At 38.0% G+C, this 19,963-nt stretch overlaps 1 protein-coding gene across 3 annotated transcripts in view; it reads right to left on the reverse strand.

The window, feature by feature from the left end:
• The window catches only part of PREX2 (phosphatidylinositol-3,4,5-trisphosphate dependent Rac exchange factor 2), a 292,149-nt gene that overhangs the window by 178,730 nt on the left and 93,456 nt on the right, over window positions 1-19,963 (reverse strand). For all 3 annotated transcript variants that reach the window (XR_008292620.1, XR_008292621.1, XM_053208257.1), the window contains exons 7-8: window positions 14,772-14,905; window positions 9,026-9,129 (exon numbers count right to left, since the gene is read on the reverse strand). Coding sequence is in view for 1 of the 3 variants with exons in the window: in XM_053208257.1 (XP_053064232.1) it covers window positions 9,026-9,129; window positions 14,772-14,905 (238 nt within the window). In the remaining 2 variants the exon portion in view is untranslated. The remainder of the gene's footprint in view (window positions 1-9,025; window positions 9,130-14,771; window positions 14,906-19,963) is intronic.

Consider the following 19,963-nt stretch of genomic DNA (forward strand, 5'->3'; position numbering starts at 1 on the left):
AAAAAAATTCCAAGTTATACTTGCGCCAGGAGAGAATTATGTTAGATATTACTCTATAATATAATATATATGTTATAATATATATATAATATATATACGATATGTGTGTGTGTGCCATAATCCTGTTAATAATAACAATTTCTGATAAAATAAGGATTCAAATGGCAGAAGATTTCCCCCATCAGGAAATTGCCGTATGTTTTATTTTTATTTTATTATGTTTATTTATTTTGAGAGAGGGAGAGAGAGAGAGAGAGAGAGAGAGCGAGCAGGGGAGGGGCAGAGAGAGAGGGAAACACAGAATCCAAAGCAAGTTCCAGGCTCTGAGCTATCAGTGCAGAGCCCCACGAGGGGTTTGAATCCCTAAGCCGTGAAATCATGATCTGGGCTGAAGTTGGATGCTCAACCAACTGAGCCATCCAGACGCCCTGCCATCTGTTTTGAAAAGGAATTTGTGTACCTTTCTTCTTACCTGTACATATTTAGTTCATGTTCATATCCTATATAAAGTAGCAGAACTTTTTAATACATGTCAGATAAGTATCAATGGAATTAGTAAGGAAGTAAAAATTATTAGTTCATAATTATACCATAATCCCTTGTTACTACTTATAAAAATAACCAACTGAGAAAATATGATAAATTGGTGGGAAAAAAAGATCAAGTTGCACATGTCCACATAGACCCCCCTCCCCGCATGGGTCACTTTACAGGGCCAATATCACAAACAAGCATAAGCTTTTCACACTCTCCCTTCTTCCACAATCAGACTGAGATCAGCTAAGAGAACCCAGCACTGCAGCCTAAAAGACCCCACATTCCCACTAATGATATTACCCTTTACCCACACCCCAGGTAAAGAAAATCACCATAGCCACATGTAACTTGTAGCAATAAAATATTGGGCTTACTTTAAAAGGAACATGGTGTATTCTTTCCACAGAACACAGAGGAACACAAGTTCATCTACCAGGGTGATGCTTCTGGCCCTGCACACCACGTGCCCTGGGACAGACACCTCTGCAACCTGGGTGTTCCTTCCTTCCCTCCCTCGACTATTTGAGTCTGGCACTGCTCTCTTCACACCCTGCTGACTCTTCCTTCAACATTTTTCATCAGGCCATTCCTTACTTCAAAAGCCTTTGTTAGCTCCCCAATGAATCAGGGGAAAACATAGAGGATTGCTTTAGCGCTTCTCTTTAAACTGACCGCTATCGAACAATGCCATTTTCCACTCTGTTCCCCTGTGGCCCTGCCACTGTTTGCTGCTTTCCTCCTCCTTGTGCTGTGACTTCTCACCTGTTCTCTAGGCTGAGGCTCTCATCAAGCCACCAGCCCTGCTCTCTGCCTCAGCAACTCTTTCTTCTCTTTAAAGTGTACCCGCATCTTCCATGAAGCCTTGCCTAAGCACTACAACCTGTGCAAACTTCCCTTGGAAAATGTATGGCTGAACTCCAAACCAGACAGGTCAGCACATGATTGCATGTGGCTACTGTTTCATGTACAGAAAGCAAGACTGTTAATTGACTGTAAAATCTACTATGTCAAATGATAGGTACATCTCTGTTCCAATATAATATTTTGAAAGAATAGCTTATGTCACCTAATAAATTAAAATGAAAGGATAATGTCACTTTTTAAAGTTTATGTGCTAACTACTTTCTACCACACTAATTTTAAAAATCATAAATAATTTTAAACATATATACAAATATGTGAGTACATATATGTATATACATACATATGTATCAAAATGTAGTATAAATATCATAATGATATCAGTTACCAAATTATCAGTGTTATAAAAAATAAGCAATTGATTCTCATTTATTTCAAAAGAAATATATGATGTATTTAGTGATATATAAATGGCTTCATAATTTCAATCACAGCACATTTCTCAATAACTTCTTTTTTTTTATAATTTTAAAAAATATTTATTTATTTTTGAGAGAGAGAGAGAAACAGACTGCAAGCGGGGAGGGGGGAGGGACAGAGAGAGAGGGAGACACAGAATCCAAAGCAGGTTCCAGGCTCTGAGCTGTCAGCACAGAGCCTGAAGTGGGGCTCGAACTCACAAACCGCGAGATCATGATCTGAGCTGAAGTCAGCATTCAATCAGCTGAGCCACCCAGGCACCCCTCAATAACTTCACTCTAAAAAATAAATTTGAATTGAACTTATTTATAAAGAACAGCCACATAAAGATCATGGAAAAGCCTAGCAGTGCTTTTCCTTAGTAGAAATTTAAAAATATTGTTTTTACTGAAAGAACATTAATGGCAAGTGCAGGAATTTTCACTTATATTTATATCTAAAATATAATTCTATAGGAAGTGTTAAAAAGGAATGGAAAATTGTCATTCATTAAGTGTAGAATATCCAAATTCAAGTCTCCAGGCACTGATGTTTTTCCAAAAAGAGAAAAATCCAAGGGGCAGCCGAGAACAACTCACTAATTACTTTGAAGCTATACAGTTTGCAAATTCCTCACTCTTAATCCAGCATAGTTTTACATAATGAGATGAGGTTTTGCTAAAACTGATACTACTATAACTCTCAGTGGAAATGCTGATATCCTTTCAATAGCATGAGTTTTAATGAGATGGAAGCTAGCCAAGTACCATATACTCAGGCTATGAAACAGAAGAAACTGCCAGAAAATATTATTCAAAACATCAAGAAACTGATGTCTAAACAATGTATTTAACTCTTATTCTGGTGATCAACAGTGTGAATGCATAAATTTTTAAGAGAAATTTTAAAAATTAAAAACTGAGAACAAACTGAGGGTTAATGGGGAGTGGGAGGGAGGGGAGTGGGTGATGGGTATTGAGGAGAGCACCTGTTGGGATGAGCACTGGGTGTTGTATGGAAACCAATTTGACAATAAACTTCATATTTAAAAAATTATAATTTACTTACATTATGAATATTTAATGTTGAGAAAATTAGTTTTTGGAATAAATCTTTGGTTTTATCAAATAATAGAAGAAAATTTTCTGGCATCCAAAATAGCATTAGCCATTATTTATGGCAAAAAGTTAAAAATTAAAAAAATAAAAATAAAAGAGGTTCGAGGGATGCCTAGGTGGCTCAGTTTGTTAAGTATCTAACTCTTGATTTCAGGTCAGGTCATGATCTCCACGATTCATGAGTTCAAGCCCCGCACCAGGCTGCACGCTGACAGCACGGAGCCTGCTTGGGATCCTCTCTGTCTCTGTCTCTCTCTGCCCTGCTTGAGAACTTTCTCTCTCAAAATAAATAAATAAATAAACTTTAAAAAAAAGAGAGCGTCTAACTGATTTTTCCTTTTGAAACTAAAAATAGCTCCCCTGACCTTTTTTTTTATTTCTCAAGAACACTCCTTTAAAATTAATAACATATTGAAAATGTAAGTGTATCAGGAAAGAACCCTTATAGTCTTAGTCTTTTCAACATTGTAAAGTTATCCTACTTTTTAATTAAGAATGTATTCAATTCAGGTTACACAACAATAAATATGGCTGATAAGGTAACTATGGTTTATCTATTTGACTATTAAGCAACAATAAATACTATGTTACGTGGCGATAAGACATGAAGATAAAGATGACTATAATTCACACAATGATTTTATTTAATTGAAAAAAGGATATGAAACTAGAGTTCATGTTTTTAAACATTTTTGAAAATCTATGCATAAAAAGAAAAATTGAAGGAAGTATTAAAATTCTCATTTACTTCTCTTTATATTTTCAACTTTTTGTTATTTTCAAATTTACTTTATTTTTTTTTAAGTTTATTTATTCAGAGAGAGAGAGAGTGCGTGAGAGAGCAGCGGAAGGGCAGACACCGAGGGAGAAGGAGAGAATCTTAAGTAGGCTCCACACTCAGTGCAGAGCCTAACATGGGGCTTGATCCCATGACCCCGTGACCATGACCCAAGTCAAAACCGAGTCAGATGCTCAACGGAGCCACACAAGCACCCCCAAAATTTTCTTTAATAAGCAAAATTTAATTTCAAAAAACCCAATGTGTCTTTGAATGTATCTTTGAATGGTTTCAAATATTTATATTAAAAATGGTAGCTGAAACTTTCTTTAAAAACCCTGTTCACTTTCAAGAACACCTTAAAGAATAAAAATTCTCCATCTTACCTAATTCAAATTTGACTACTGTCCTGCAAACTATGGTTTGCCCCACATTGAACTACAGATCACATTTTCTAAAGGTCACCATTTTTGCCCTTTGTCCAACTACACAAATAAACTTGTTCTTAAGAAAGAATTTACAAATGATCTGGTATACTTTTTTTAAATATTTATTAAATGTTTTCTTATTTATTTTTGAAAGAGAGAGAAAGAGACAGCACACAGGGAAGGGGGGCAGAGAAAGAGGGGGACAGAGGATCTGAAGCAGGCTCTGGGCTAACAGCAGAGAGCCCAAGGCGGAGCTCTAACTTGTGAACTATGAGACTACAAACTGAGCCAAATTCGGATGCTTAACCGACTGAGCCACCCGGGTGCTCCTGGGGCTATGTTTTGAATGAATTTCCAAGAATATACTATGAAAATTACAAAGAAATTTAACTGTAGAAAGTTCGACAGTTTTCCTACATAGCTCTTAAGCTGGATACTTTTTATGAATCATGTTTAAACTGATATACTCATAAACAAAGAAGAGGAATTAAATTAGAGGAATCCCCCAGGGGCACTTGTGTGGCTCAGTCGGTCAAGTGGCCGACTCTTGACTTCAGCTCAGGTCATGATGTCATGGTTCATGGGATGGAACCCCATGTCTGGCTCTGCTGACAGTGCAGAGCCTGCTTGGAATTCTTTCTCTCTCTCTGTCTCTGTCTCTCTCTCTCGCTCGCTCGCTTTATCTCTTTCCCTCTCTCTCTCCAACACTCCCCTACTCACTCACTCACTCTTTCTCTCTCTCTCTCTCTCAAAATAAATAAATAAACATTTAAAAAAAATTAGAATTCACCCAAATGAGAGTCGGATCTAGAGAATGGTGGAATGGAGGGGCACCTGGGTGGCTCAGTCAGTTAAGCATCAGACTTCGGCTCAGGTCATGATCTCATGTTTGTGAGTTCAAGCCCCACATTTGGCTCTGTGCTAACAGCTCAGAGCCTGGAGCCTGCTTCAGATTCTGTCTCCCTCTCTCTGCCCCTCCCCAGCTCACACCTTCTCTCTCTTTCTCTCTCTCTCTCTCTCTCTCTCTCTCTCTCTCCCTCTCTCTCAAAAATACATAAACATTAAAAAAAATTAAAACTATAGAGAATGGTGGAATGGAAATCTGGCCACATACTCAATGGCTACCATCTTTGTTGAACATAAGAAGTAATGGATAACACGGATATATTAAAATAAATACACAGATTTTTACATTTCTGCATGTCTTATCATCATTGCCTTAATTTTTTTGTATTCTGAGATATAACTGATATAATCCAACTCATTAAACATTATAAATAAAAGTAGAATAATGTTTATTTTTCAAAAGATTTGAGATAGTTACACATTGGCTAAAAGCTTAGTCTCATTCCAAATGCAATTACTTCTGCAAGTTTTGAGCTAAATTAGTGCAAATGGTTGTCTGATGGAGGCCCTTAGAAAAGAAAAGCATTTTACTTATAACTAGAGTATACAAAAATACCTAGTATTTCTACAATATATTCAAATAGATGGGGGAGCATTTAAATTTTTCATCGAAATTTCTAAGCATGCTTAAAAATACATCTTGATTAATTAATTTTTATTATTTATACCACAATATGGTATCGTTGTTGTTTGTTTCTGGTTTTGGCAATGAACACAAAAGCCTGATGGTATCTGCCATCCCTTACCGAATTCATCCAGGGTCCTAGCGTGGGAAGAACTTGGTATACAGACACTGATCAGCTCTGCTGAGATCTATCAGCATCAGAGCTCCCATTTATAAGTATAAAGTAAGAACACTTAGGGGCACCTGGGTGGCTGACTTCAGCTCAGGTCATGATCTCACGGTTCGTGAGTTCGAGTTCTGCATCAGGCTCTGTGCTGACAGCTCACAGCCTGGAGCCTGCTTCCGATTCTGTGTCTCCCTCTCTCTCTGCCCTTCCCCCTACTCACGCTCTGTCCCTCTCTATCAAAAAATGAATAAACGTTAAAAAAAATTTTTTTAAAAAGAACACTTAAAACCTGAGCTCATCAAAAATAGAGATTCCATGATGGAAATGACCAAGAAAACAGGAAAGGAGAAAGTTGGTGCAGCACTCAGATTGTCTCTCAAACAACCAAAGTCAATTTCTACACATTAATGCCTTATCTCTTCATTGCTCTCCAGTTGGTCCCTACAGATTTAAAATTCATATGGAGTCGCTGCTCCATATTTCTCAAGGCATGGCCATGGGCACCTGAGAAACCTCACTCTAGTCCCAGCTCCATACCAAACAGCTGGGTAAAAGTGGATAAGTTAGTTCTTAAGTGTGGCCTGGTTTCCATCATCCAAAATGTTAACAAGGTATATGAGTTGATCTCCAAGATTCTATTCATCTTCAGAAATTCTATTTTTAAATTTCCATGTCCTGGCTGAGGACACATACTCCCCCAAAAGACCTAGTACACACACTTATGAGAAAACCAAATTTTCTTTGCAGGAAGCAAAGGGAAGGTATCCAGCTGGAGCCTAAAATGTCTTTAAGTGACGTTGTAGCAAGTATTTGCAGCCAAATTTCAGCAACATGCTGCATATGTATGTTGAAGGGGGAAACAAAACCTTAACTGAATAATACAAAGTGTAATTTCTTCATCATATTTCAATGAATCCTGAGCCTTGGAAGTTTGTGTCAAGATCTGTCATTAGACACTTTATCACTAATATTAGTCTTCCCCACTAATTTGTATTTACCAGGGTCTGAGGCCTTGTTTCTATAATGCCCCTGTCCCTCAGGTGCCGAGGTCCTGAAGGTGAAAATCTTACCAATGCTAAAAGAACTTTTTCATGGGGTTGAATCCAAAGACCATTTGCATTAAAGCTCCATCACCCCACATAGGCTCACCCCTATCTGACACAGATATGCTGAAGATGCTATTTTATGCCCATGCCTCCAAAGGCCCTGGGCTCCTTCCATTTCTTTATCTTATGCCCCAATTTCCCATAGCATAGTAATCATTATCAAAATTCAACAGTTTACCAGAATTCACTTAGATTACCAATGCAGAGGGAACAAATGGAGACAACCACACCATCTGGGAGAGAGGAAAGGAAGTGAGACACAGGAACTTTATGAAGAAAACAAAGAGAAGGCTGAAGCAACAGGGGACAGGTGGTTCCACCAGGGCAGACGAGGCCAAGAAGGAACAGAGTAGAGCTTTGAGTGTGCCTTCCCCTGCCTTACTTCTTCCAACCTCAAGTACGTGGGCTTTTGGATATTCTCTTGAGCAATAGGGTTACTGAAGTGAGAGAGCTGTTCACATTTTAGACAGGCAACTTCCTAATGTCACCAGTCTCTTTTCAAAGCATTAAAATGAATTAATGCCACCTTATAAAAAATACGGTGGGGGTGCCTGGGTGGCTCAGTCGGTAAAGCGTCTGACTTTGGTTCCGGTCACGATCTCATGGTTCCTGAGTTCAGGTCCCGCATTGGGCTCTGCGCTGACCATGCGGAGCCTGCTTGGGATTCTCTGTCTCCCTCTCTCTCTGCCCCTCCCTGACTCGCTCTCTATCTGTCTCAAAAATAAATAAATAAACATCAAAAAATTTGAAAAAATAAATATTGTGCACATCCTGCCAAGGAAAGATAGCCTACTAGGTCCCACATGTGAGAATGTATTTGCACCTGTATTATAGAAAGGGATTTTTAGCTGTGCCACCTGTCAGACAGCTCCACACTCCATCTGTCCCCTAGTCCATGAGGAACCTCACCACAAGACGACTTGGTTCCCAGGCAGTACACCTGAGTTTTGCCCATTGCATGTCCTTCCCCCCTTACCTGAAACAATCATGCTTTACTATTTTATATTCTGGACAACTTTTAGGATACTGACAATGGGATAGAGAAATGGCACATAGGTGAGCACTTTTGAAAATTTGCACCCCTGAAAAGGATAAACATTCTTCTCCCCTCTGGGACTAAAAGATGGTAACAAAGGTATGTGGTAGAGGGGAGCTGACCTGTGCCCCAATCCCAGTTTAAATGAAGTATTATACAGAACACTTCTGCATATGGGAATTAAAGTCATTTAGCAACAATTAATATATGTTATTTCATCTGGTCTTTTTCTCCTAGAAGCATATCTTTGAAATCTAATTAAAATCATCGGGGGAAAATGTGATCCAATTTCCTGAACATTCATATTATACTCTAGTACATAACCACATAATGGGATCCATATATTTTTTCAAATAAAAATAATTTATGTAACTTCATTTTATTTAATGTTTGTGACTGTGATTTCACAAACTTACTTATCAATGTCTGTATCTTCAGATCTGCAGAGCAAAAATGTACCATCTATAAGTAATAAAGTACTTAAAATGAGCACTTAAAATACACAAACCACCTTCATCCACAACTTTTCTCTGTAAGAAAATTGACATGTTTCTACACACAACGGCTATCTAGCTAAAACGAATCTAGGGTTTTATATATTATATTGTAGAATAGAATATATTACATGAAATATAATATATATTATACAATAGAATATATGAAAAATCGCATATATACTTATAAAAGATAGTGTAACTTAAAAAGAAAATAAATTCATTCATTATTTTCTGCACTCATGCTGGCTATACCAGGAAATATGAGTGCGTATGTCACTCCTACTCAGCAATTTCTTTGTATCTCTGTGTTGAATGCTAGTGTATTTCAGCCAAATATAATTTTCCACTTTGACAAGAATCCTCTTCTTCCTTATCACGCCTTTCTCCTCCAACTGCTCTACCTAATAAAGTTTTCCTAAGCTCTAATGTACCGCAAAAGAAGTATTCAGGTGAGAAGTTTGTCTTATGAGGGAGCTGGCGTCTCATTTTAAAATCACTAATTACCTACCTGTGCCATCGTCCACATTCTCCACTTCCATCACCTCTGTATTGATTCGGCCACGAAAAAGGTACCGATGTCCATCTGTAGATGCCTTGCTATTCTTCAACCGTCTTGTGATTAAATGAAATCACAAAAATTTTGTTACTAAACTTAATAAAAAACAGTATTGAAGCAATAGAACTTAAGCTAGTCTTAAAAAAAACAGACATTGATGCAATCAATGACACCAAATGTTAGGCTCTTGGTGTTTGTTTTTTATTTTTGTCCTCCCATTCATAACAGCACTAGTTGCTTTACAAGTTGAAACTTATAGACTAGTGTTTTAAAATAAATGGAAGTTATTGGGGCATCTGGGTGGCTCAGTCAGGTAAGCGTCTGACTCTTGATTTCGGCTCAGGTCACGATATCATGGTTTGTGAGATCGAGCCCCGCATGGGGCTCTGTGCTAACAGCATGGAGCCTGCTTGGGATTCCTCTCCCTCTCTCCTGCTCGTCCCCCATGCTCTCTCTCTCTCTCTCTCTCTCAAAAAAAAAAAAAAAATAAATAAATTAAATAATTTAGATAAATGGAAGCTTTGGACTAAGAACAGTATACAGGTAGGTGGGTAAATATATATTTTTGCTCAAGTTAGAAATCAAAGGTACCCAATCAAAGTCTGACACACACTAAAAGTTATTTTAAAACTCCATCTGATTTATTTCACTTTCATTTCTCATTTTTCAGTAACTAGCTGGTAATTTCCACCTTTTCAAGCTCTGGTAAAATTCGGTTGGTACTTATGATCCCTCTGCAAAGAAACGGACTGTGCTGGGGATTCTTAAATTGAGTGTCATCCAGCTGAAAATATTTTCCCTAGATTGTTTTTATGATATGAGAATTGTATGCTTGTTGAGTCTCTTAATACCCTTATAATCCTTTACAAGGGTCTCATTTCTTCTATTTTAAAAAGAAGTTGAAAACATTCCAAAACTTTGTGTATAGTGTGCCTATTACCAGTCTTTAATGCTAAAAAAGCATGTAATACAAAGGTTTACAGGTGAACATGTATCATATGAATTAAGTGGTTAAGTATGTTTGTAATGGAATCACTGAACATTCAGGAGAGTTGATTTTAAAAACTTTTTTAAATTGTGTTTTAAATTATTAACTAATTTAATTCTTAAAGAGGAAAGATTCTTCAACCTTGAGTGGGGGAGAGGGGCTGAGGGAGGGAGAGAATCTTAAGCAGGCTCCAAGCTCAGCACGGAGCTCAACATGGGACTCGATCCCAGGACCCTGGGCTCATGACCTAAGCTGAAATCAAGAGTTGGACCCTCAACCAACTGAGCCACCCAGGCGCCCCTAAAGAAGAAAGATTCTAAGAAATGATTCAGGAGGATTTAAGAACACCTAGCCACTCAAAAGATTTCAATTAACCTGAACTATTCCATTTGACTCATTGACAAAAGTTTAGCAAACAATTTAATATACTGAAATAATTATTCACTTATTGTGTTATACAGACACATGTGGCAAAAGTGGAGATGTAAATGTTTACCAGCTTCAATGTCCCTCTCCTCCTCTCTCCTACAGTTAGAGATCAGTCCTGAAGTGCTGAGAAGTGCTAGGCAGGTGCTGAGAGGGGTCACAAGGTGCTGTCATGGTCTCTGAGTTTCTTCCTTGGAAGAGAGTACATCTTCCTGGCTTATCTGTCTAAACGCTCATTAAAACTTAGTAGTCCTTCACCACTAGTAAAGAAACCTAACTAAATAGATTAATTAACCTGATTTAGGATTTATTAGTCCCAGATCTTCACCATCTTGCACTCCCGTGTTCATTTTGAAAGTGACCTCTGAATGTCCTTTGTGAATAACCTTAAATAAATGCTACAATTTAGGGATTCGGGCCAGGCAGTATGCAAGTTGGCATCAGAGTCAGCCAAGGACAGAGAAGAATGCAGAGCAGACTAATCTGCAGGTACCTGAATATTCTCCCAGGTAGGACATAGTATCATGGTGTCTGGTAAAAAAGAATTCCTTGTAAGTTGACACATCATATATTTTTTTAAAAGTTTAATATACTTGGTAACAGTTTTAGTCACAGTCAGAGAACCATGGCATGGAATCATTCACTGGGTCGTATTTTCAAAGTATTAATTTTCTTTGTGATACTGCTGTGAACTCTGTACATGTTTCTGTTATTTCTCTTGACCTGCAGATAGTAACACTCAATATGAAATTTCAGTAAGTGTTTGATCAATACTGTAACACTTCACTCAGACAGAGAGATCTTTGGTCCTTTCAGAAGATGGCTCTATTAAAGTACATAGACTGAAAAGCCTAAGGTTTGAAAACAATTTTGTTTTATATTGTAATGTTGACTATTTTGCATATCCCAGTTCTATGATTTCCCTCCTAAGTATGTGTTTTAATGGCCACCAGGATACATGTGCAGGAATGTTCATAATAGCAGAAAAACTAAAACCAACAAAGAAAACAAATAAAAATCTAAAGTCCACTGATAGGAGAATGAATAAGTAACTGTTATTAACTTATTGGGATAATATTCATTCTCCTATCAGTGGCTGAGATCATGACCTGAGCCAAGTCAGATGCTTAACCGACTGAGTCACCCAGGTGCCCCCAAAACTGCAGGCTTTTAATTTTACAAATGTTTCCTGTTGTTTAGCTATTTAACAATAACAGCCATGAGACCATAAATGACATCATCATTATACACTCAAGTCATGATCTCAGGTTTGTAGGTTTGAGTCCCAAGTCAGGCTCTGTGCTGACAGCTCAGAGTCCAGAGCCTGCTTCAGTTTCTGTCTCCCTTTGTCTCTGCCCCTCCCCAGCTCGTGCTCTGTTTCTCTCTGTCTCTCACAAATGCATAAACGTTAAAAATGAAAAAGCCTGTGATTTTTAAGCAAATGTCTTCAATGTGCGTATAATGTGGACAAAAACTTTTGCTAACTGTGCAAAAACCTTGGACTTGAAGGCGGGCATATATATAAGTATGAGATCAACTATAATAAAGAAAAAAGATCTCATTCTCAAATGGATGCCTTTAATAACTGTACCTAGATGGATGTGTTAACTGACTACATGGAGGAAATCCTTTCACGATGTATATCAAATCATAATGCTGTAGAACTAAAATATCCTTCAATTCTATTTGTCAATTATACCTCAGTAAAGCTTGGAAAAAACAACTGCACGTAAACAATTTGAATCACATTACAATTTTTTTTTATGGTTTTTTTTTTTTTTTTTGAGACAGAGAGAGACAGAGCATGAGCAGGGGAGGGGCAGAGAGAGAGGGAGACACAGAATCCGATGCAGGCTCCAGGCTCTGAGCTGTCAGCACAGAGCCCGAGGCGGAGCTTGAACTCAGACTGCGAGATCATGACCTGAGCCGAAGTCGGACGCTTAACCGACTGAGCCACCCAGGCGCCCCATATTACAATTTTTTAATGAGTTACGTACACATAAAATTAACAGTCTTCCTAAAGCCTACTTCTATTCATCTCAATCTTGCTTCAAAACACAAAGAATTCAGAAAAGCATTCTAAAAAAACCAGACAAGTTTATTTTCATATACAGTAAAAAGAATTTTTTTAAATACTCATTAAGACAGAGAGAACGACAATTTAATTATTTTTTAAACAATTTAATTATCCTTTGACTTTAATCCTAAACTGCTCCGTTTCATCAAGGCACATGGGGTAGTTCTATGTTTTCTCAGTTAATGTCATTATATTTCCACATTAATGTCTCATACTAGAGAATTCTGATAGCACAGTCCGAAAGGCAAAACAGCCACGTCATCAATGTAGCTGCCAACTTTTCGCAAACTTACACTGGGAATCCTGTTCATTGACTTAGGGAGTCCCGTTTCAAGAGATAAAGAAGGACATTCCCTTAATCTTGCCTCCGTTGGTTTTGGGTTTCTCACTCTTACTTTACCAGAAAATGTTTGGCTATAATTTCCTAATTTCTGAATCTAGAATAAACACTCACTCAAACCCTGCGTTCCTAACCACCTGCTTTACCTTTAAATTTAGAGAAGCCGCTTAGTACCATTTCACTGACACTAATGTTAACCTAGATATGGTTAGGAAGAAGCATATAAATTTCCCAATTAAATGCAGCCCTACTATTTTGCTTAATCAACCTGTAAAAATTTTTGCCAAGAGTCAAGAAAACATCCTATAAATTAAGCACCTTCTGAAGAAAAATTATATCCATGCTTTAAAACAAGTAGCATTACATCAATAACAAGGATACATAAAATTATTTAAGCTAATGGTGGCTAAGCTATACCAGGGACTTGGCTGGGTTTCGTTCATTCGTTTATTCACTTATTTAAGAAATACTTCTTGATTGTCTATTACATGGCAGGTCCAGCCTCTGAGGAAATAGCAGAGACTAAGCAGCAAGACAGCTGTTCTCAAGGACTTTACAGTCTAATCTAGTGAAGGTGGCACCAAATAAATAAATAATGAAGAAAACACTAGCAAGAACTTTCTTGATAGAGAATGGCTGGGAGGCTACAGTGGATGGGGTGGTCAGAGAAGATACTTCTGAAAGAGATACTTAAGTGAGATCTAAAAGACATGAAGAATCTAGCCAAACAAAACTCAGACGGAAAAGCATCCTGGGAAGAAACAGGCAGGGCAAATGCCCTAAGAAGGAAATGCAAATGGTATAATCAAGGAACAGGAAAAAAAGACGTGGGGTGAGATGAGGTCAGAGAAGTAGGGAGGGGCTGGGTCATGCAGAAATCTGCAAGCCAGGATAAGAAGCCAATGATAGCTTCAAGATAGGTAATAATGTGCTTTCATTTGCGTTACAAAGGTTGCTCTGGTTTCTGTATAGAGCATAAACTTTAGAGCAGTAAATGAGGACCTGGTGGGACCAGCCACTGTTAGCCAGGGAGGAGATGCTGGTTGACTGGACTAGGATAGATGGAGAGATGTGGGGGGAGGTTTTCATATGTTTTAAATGCAGAATCGGTAAGATTCCCTAATGTATTACATCTGGGAGGTTGAGGAAAAGAGAGGAACCAAGGTTAACTCCTAGCTTTTGAAGTTAGGGAAACCAGTGGATGGGGAAAATTGGGGGAGGAGCACCATTAAGAGAAGAAATCAGGAATTCTATTCCTTCCATGTTGAAAATCTTCACAACCATCACAAGTGAGATACCAAATAGGTAGGAAGGATCAGTCTATAATTCTGGGCTAGAGATTTCTGAGCAAGTCACGTGGAGGTGGGTGGGACAGGAAGCCACAGGATTGAATCAAATCACTAAGGCAGAGTTGATAAATACGATAGAGCAAAGGGAGTGGAAAGCAGAAGCACGCAGCAGGCCAATATTTGACCAATAGAGTGTGATGTTACAAAAGGAAAGAGAAGAAAGCGTTTTAAGAAGGAGGAAGTGCTCATCTACTTCTTCTGCCGAAGGAAACACATAAAACAAAGTGACCACGTGATTAGAAAACACAGGGGAATGATGACTTTGACAGGAGCAGCTTAGTGAAGCAGAGTGGGATGCTTAAAATTTAGATTTCAATTTTTATAGCTGTGAGTGTTGATGAAGTAAAGGGATGTCGACAGGACAGGGGCTGCAGGTATAATGAAGGAGAAAATCATTGCAGGTGAAGAGACTATGGGATTTACTGAGGAGATCCTGAGTTCCCAGGAGCACTGAGGAAAAGGTTGAGGCTATGAGACGGATAAATAATTTCTGAACTAGTACTTGTTTATCCCCTTACCTGTGTTTTCTTTTGCAATACACCAAAAGATTATCGAAAAGAAAAAACACCCGTTCCTGAATATTTCCAGAAGAGATTTTCAGTAAGACTCCACACATTAGCATTTCAGTGCAGGTATCGGTAATGTTGGATCCCTAGGTCAGAAAAAAATGCAGAGAAAGCCTGATTATTTAATAGAAACTCTGTGTGTAATTCTTTTTTTCCCTAAAAGTCTGTTTTTATTTTAAGATACAATATATAGACAGGATAAAAGTTCAAACATTATAAATTTTTATACACTGGGAATATAAATATTCCCTTCCAGACTCCTCCTCATCAGTTTCAGCAGCTACAACCACCTTTAAGAGATTGTGTGCCTCCTTTTAGTTATCTTACACATACGTGCATAAACATGGATGATACATGTCACCTGTGTTCTTTTAAAAGGAGATGATTTCAAATTGATTCATAACATTCATGTCCTGGGGCGCCTGGGTGGCTCAGTCGGTTAAGCATCTGACTTCGATTCAGGTCATGATCTCATGGTTCATGAGTTTGAGCCCCACATCAGGCTCTACGCAGATAGCTCAGAGCCTGGAGCCTGCTTCAGATTCTGTCTTCCTCTCTCTCTCTGCCCTCCCCTACTCACACCTGTCTCTCTCTCTCAAAAATAAATAAACGTGAAAAAAAATTTTTTTAAAACCCCAAAAACATTCATGTCTCTACTACTCCTTTGCTCCTCATCTCATTCCCTGGGATGGGAAAAGAGCTCCGTGGACATATCATAAAGTAGATGAAATTCTTCAAATTTTTAGCACGTCCCAATTTATATCTCCACTCCTAGGATGGACAGGAAGAAAAAAGAAGAAATTAAAAGAAAAAAAAACCTTATTTAAACACAGGGACCTTCCATAGAGCCTTTTACCTTATGAAAGTTAGCATAGGCACACTCATTCATTAAATAAGCCTTCATTGAGTGTACACTAAGGTCATATGATTAGTGACAAAACTGAGTCTTAACATAAGGGCTAACCATTGAGAGGAGCCACAAGATGGACGGGGCCTGAATCATCAAAAGGACAAAGCTACCCACTAAAGTAGAATGCATGCATTGGCTTATTGTGTGAGCTGAGCATAAACACCTATTTTGAGCCATTATAAATGCTGTAGTCTATTTGTTTCTACAACCTGAACTATCATAACAAATGCACCAAATTGGACAAAAAAGGAAAAAAAAGTTTTCAGTAGATATCTGTAAATTGTGCTCTTTAAAATGAATATTTGTTTGGGGCTCCTGGGTGGCTCAGCTGGTTGGGCAACTGACTTCAGCTCGGGTCATGATCTCACAGTTGGTGAGTTCGGCCCCGTGTCGGGCTCTGTGCTGACAGCTCAGAGCCTGGAGCCTGCTTCGGATTCTGTGTCTCCCCCTCTCTGCCCCTCCCCTGCTCGTGCTTTGTGTCTCTCTGTCTCTCAATAATAAATAAACGTCAATAAATAAATAAATAAATAAATAAATAAATAAATAAATAAGAATATTTGTTTTAAATATGTCCGGTCTCTTTAAATCTGATGATAAATTTCTGATTTTTTTAAACTGAATACTTTAACTTTTATTTTTGATATTTAAAACTCAAAACATTAATTTTAAATTTCCTACTTCCACAATAATCAGTGATATAGTTTTTTCTGATTTATTGTAAAAATTTTAATTACAATGACAACTCCTATCTATCAATAAGAGACTTCCCAAATGGGAAGTTAAGAGAATGTGATTATGTTGAGCATCTATATTACAAACACATTTTGTTTTTGCTTTTATGTTTTATTTAAATATTTTTTTGTTGTTTATTAAGCTTTTTATTTTAATTCTTGGATAGTTAATACACAGTGTTCTACTGGTTTCAGGTGTACAATACAGTGGTTCAGCAATTCCATACCTTACCCAGGGCTCATTGTGCCAAGTGCATTCTTAACCCCCTTCACCTATTGCACCCCTCCCCTCTCCCACGTCCCCTCTGGCGACCATCAGTTACATAAACATTTTAAATTTTAGAAAGATCCCTTTCTTCTTTCATTCCGCCATAAAGGTGGATATATAACTGAAGATCTATCAAAAATTTACACAATCATATCCTTCAACACGTGATAATTAAGTAAAAACTGTCATCAAATAAGAATACAAATCCCAATTCCAGTAACAAATGAGTTCTTATTTATACTAAATACCATCCCTACCTCAGGAAAAAAAAATTTAAGACAGAATGAAGACATTTAAAAATGTAAACAAGGAAACATCAGTTTGATTCTTGCACAGGAACCTGTACAATGTTACGAAAGTGGCTGTATTGATAGCAATTTTACAAAAGGTACAAAACGCTTCGCCTTAGACTATTTCGTACAGTGGCCCAAGAAAGCCACACAAGGCAGTTAACTTATCTCATGAAAGGGTAACTGCAGATGTTATCCTCATTTGCATATTAACTAGTCTTCCAAATAAGCTTCCAAAATTAATATTGATGGATGCATTCCTATTTGACCAAAATCTTAACCTTTTATTTCCTGACTTGTTTGTGATTATCATCTTTATTAATGTATACAAGAAGAATTTAATGTAAATTTGAGCTAAGTATAATGGCTAGGGGCCATTTAGTCCATCCTCTTACACAGTCTCACAGGACATATTGTACCTGCTCTGAAGAACTCATGGGAACTAATGTGTAAAGTAAAATAGAAAGTGGATATATTATTCTTGATAATAAAAATAACTGATGTACACACTGAATGTTCCCATAAGTATGGCCAACGCAATCTTCCTTTGTAAATGTACCTATTTGGAAAGCTGTATCATAATCAGAAAGAATCTTTACACAAGTAACAAACTCACAACCAGACAATAACAGAGGAAAGGACCTGATTTTTGCCCACCACTCCTAGTTTTACCACGAGGAAACCCCTGCCTTTTCCCTGTTTTTGTCCTCCTGTGAACTGTCTGCATGTTATTTGAATCGTCCCATCAAATTCTTGTTTGTTTATATCTTTTGTCTTGTCAATGCCACAAAGACTTTCCAATGAAGTCGTGCTCCCCAGTTGAGAGAAACTGTCTCTAGTCCTGTGAACAGCAGAGTGAACTGAATAGCAGGGCCATGGTAGCTAATGAGCCAAACATTCTCATAGGTTAGGTTTTGGAGAGGCTGAGTACTCCCTGTCAGCAGCTGTACCTACGATTTCTAATAAAAAGCTAATTTTACAGCAGGAAGCTCTCTCAGATGGTAGCATTAGACAAGTCAGAAGCATGCCTGGACTATTAGAGTAGGATGAAGGAAAGCTTTCAACAGTGCCTATAGGTGGGATTGGGATTGCTCATTTATGTACCAAGAGAATAGGAGGAGCATGGGAAGGAAGGGAGGGAGGGAGGAGGGAAGGGAAGGAAGGAGGAAAGGAGGGAGGGTGGGAGGGAAATTTTGGTAACTAGAATTAGAGCAGTTTGTAAGCAATGAGCTAGCACAATCTATCTACCACCTGGACAAGACCATCCAACGTCCATTTGTCTTTCTGTGTGCTGCCCTCGCTCTCTTTTCTCTGCTTCCGGTACTAACAAATCACACTTTTGAATGACTCCTTTGATTTTGTAGCCATGTTCATGCCTTCAAACCACCGTAGAAAAGGGTAATAGTATTTAATTTATACAGAGTATTAACAGACAATATATGTAAAACTCCCAGCATAATGCCTAGCACATAAAAGGACTCAATAAAGGCTGGGTCAATTATCATTGCTAGCTTTAAAGGTGATACTCTTCTGCAAGGGGACTTCACTGATTTCTGATCTCTGCTGTGGTTTACTCTATGTTGGATTTTTATGGTTTAACTTTTTGAAGACAATGTTATTTCTCTTATTCTCAGGTTAATGAGGGTGGACACATCTTGTTGCCTCAGAGAACACTGACCCTTGCTGACAAAAATGGCTGTCCAGCCTATTCTTAAACACTTCTTATAAAATGAAGTTCATTCCCTCATAATTTATTTATTTATTTATTGAGTCACTCTAATTATTAGAAATATTTTTCTTATTGTAGAGCCAAACTCTAACCCTCTTTCTACTCACTGACTCTACTTTTGCTTCCTGGGAGTAGAGGGACACCCTCTTCATCATGATAGACCTGGCCCACCAATATCTGAACATAGCCAATATGTCCCTTCTGCCTTCCAAACTATAGAACTTCATTGCTTTTGACCATTCATCCTATGGCTTGGTTTCAGAAACCTGCAAGATCCTGGAAGATCTTCTCTGGACCTTCTCTAGTTTGTCAGGGTCTCCCTTAATATGTAACATCTCCAGAAGTGAACACAACCATTCAGATATGAGCGGGCAAATAAATATATAGATGCCAAAAGATCGTATTAGCACATTTATGGCAATCCCATCTTACAACTAATTCCAAGTGCCCCTATAGTACAAGCACCTATATCATTTTCCTCTATCCTCTACTTAAATAGTCTGACTTTTAAATCATTTAATCCAGATAGGTATCATAGCAAACTCCCAAACCTGTCGCTAATATACAAATACATTACGTATAAGTCATTACCATAAGTTCCCATTACCTCATAGCTCCTGATCAAATTTCAGAATAAGATTTAACTTCTTTGAGGTCAACACTTTTCTTTTTATTTTTTTAATTTTTTTTAACATTTATTTATTTTTGAGAGACAGAGAGAGACAGAGCATGAGCAGGGAAGGGGCGGAGAGAGGGAGACACAGAATCTGAAGCAGGCTCCAGGCTCCAAGCGGTCAGCACAGAGCCCGACACGGGGCTAGAACTCACAAATCACAAAATCATGACCTAGGCTGAAGTCAGATGTTCAACCGACTGAGCCACCCACACGCCCCTGAAGTCAACACTTTTCATAAACAACCCAAAGTATCTGTGTAATTACCTATTAATGACATTTTATGGGGTAATGACATCAAGCCCAACCATCTTGTTATGCTCCAAAGTCCATCTCACAATATAAATATAATATCACTCCTATTCTATTTTACTAAATCATATTGGGATGAGATGTCTTTAATATTTAATAGCAAGCTTTAAGAATCAGTACAGGGGCGGGGCGCCTGGCTCAGTCAGCTAAGTGTCCAACTTTCGCTCAGGTCATGATCTCACAGTTTGTGGGCTTGAGCCCCACATCGGGCTCTGTCCTGACATCTCAGAG

Source organism: Acinonyx jubatus, chromosome F2, assembly GCF_027475565.1.
Source record: "Acinonyx jubatus isolate Ajub_Pintada_27869175 chromosome F2, VMU_Ajub_asm_v1.0, whole genome shotgun sequence".
Taxonomy (NCBI): Eukaryota; Metazoa; Chordata; class Mammalia; order Carnivora; family Felidae; genus Acinonyx; species Acinonyx jubatus.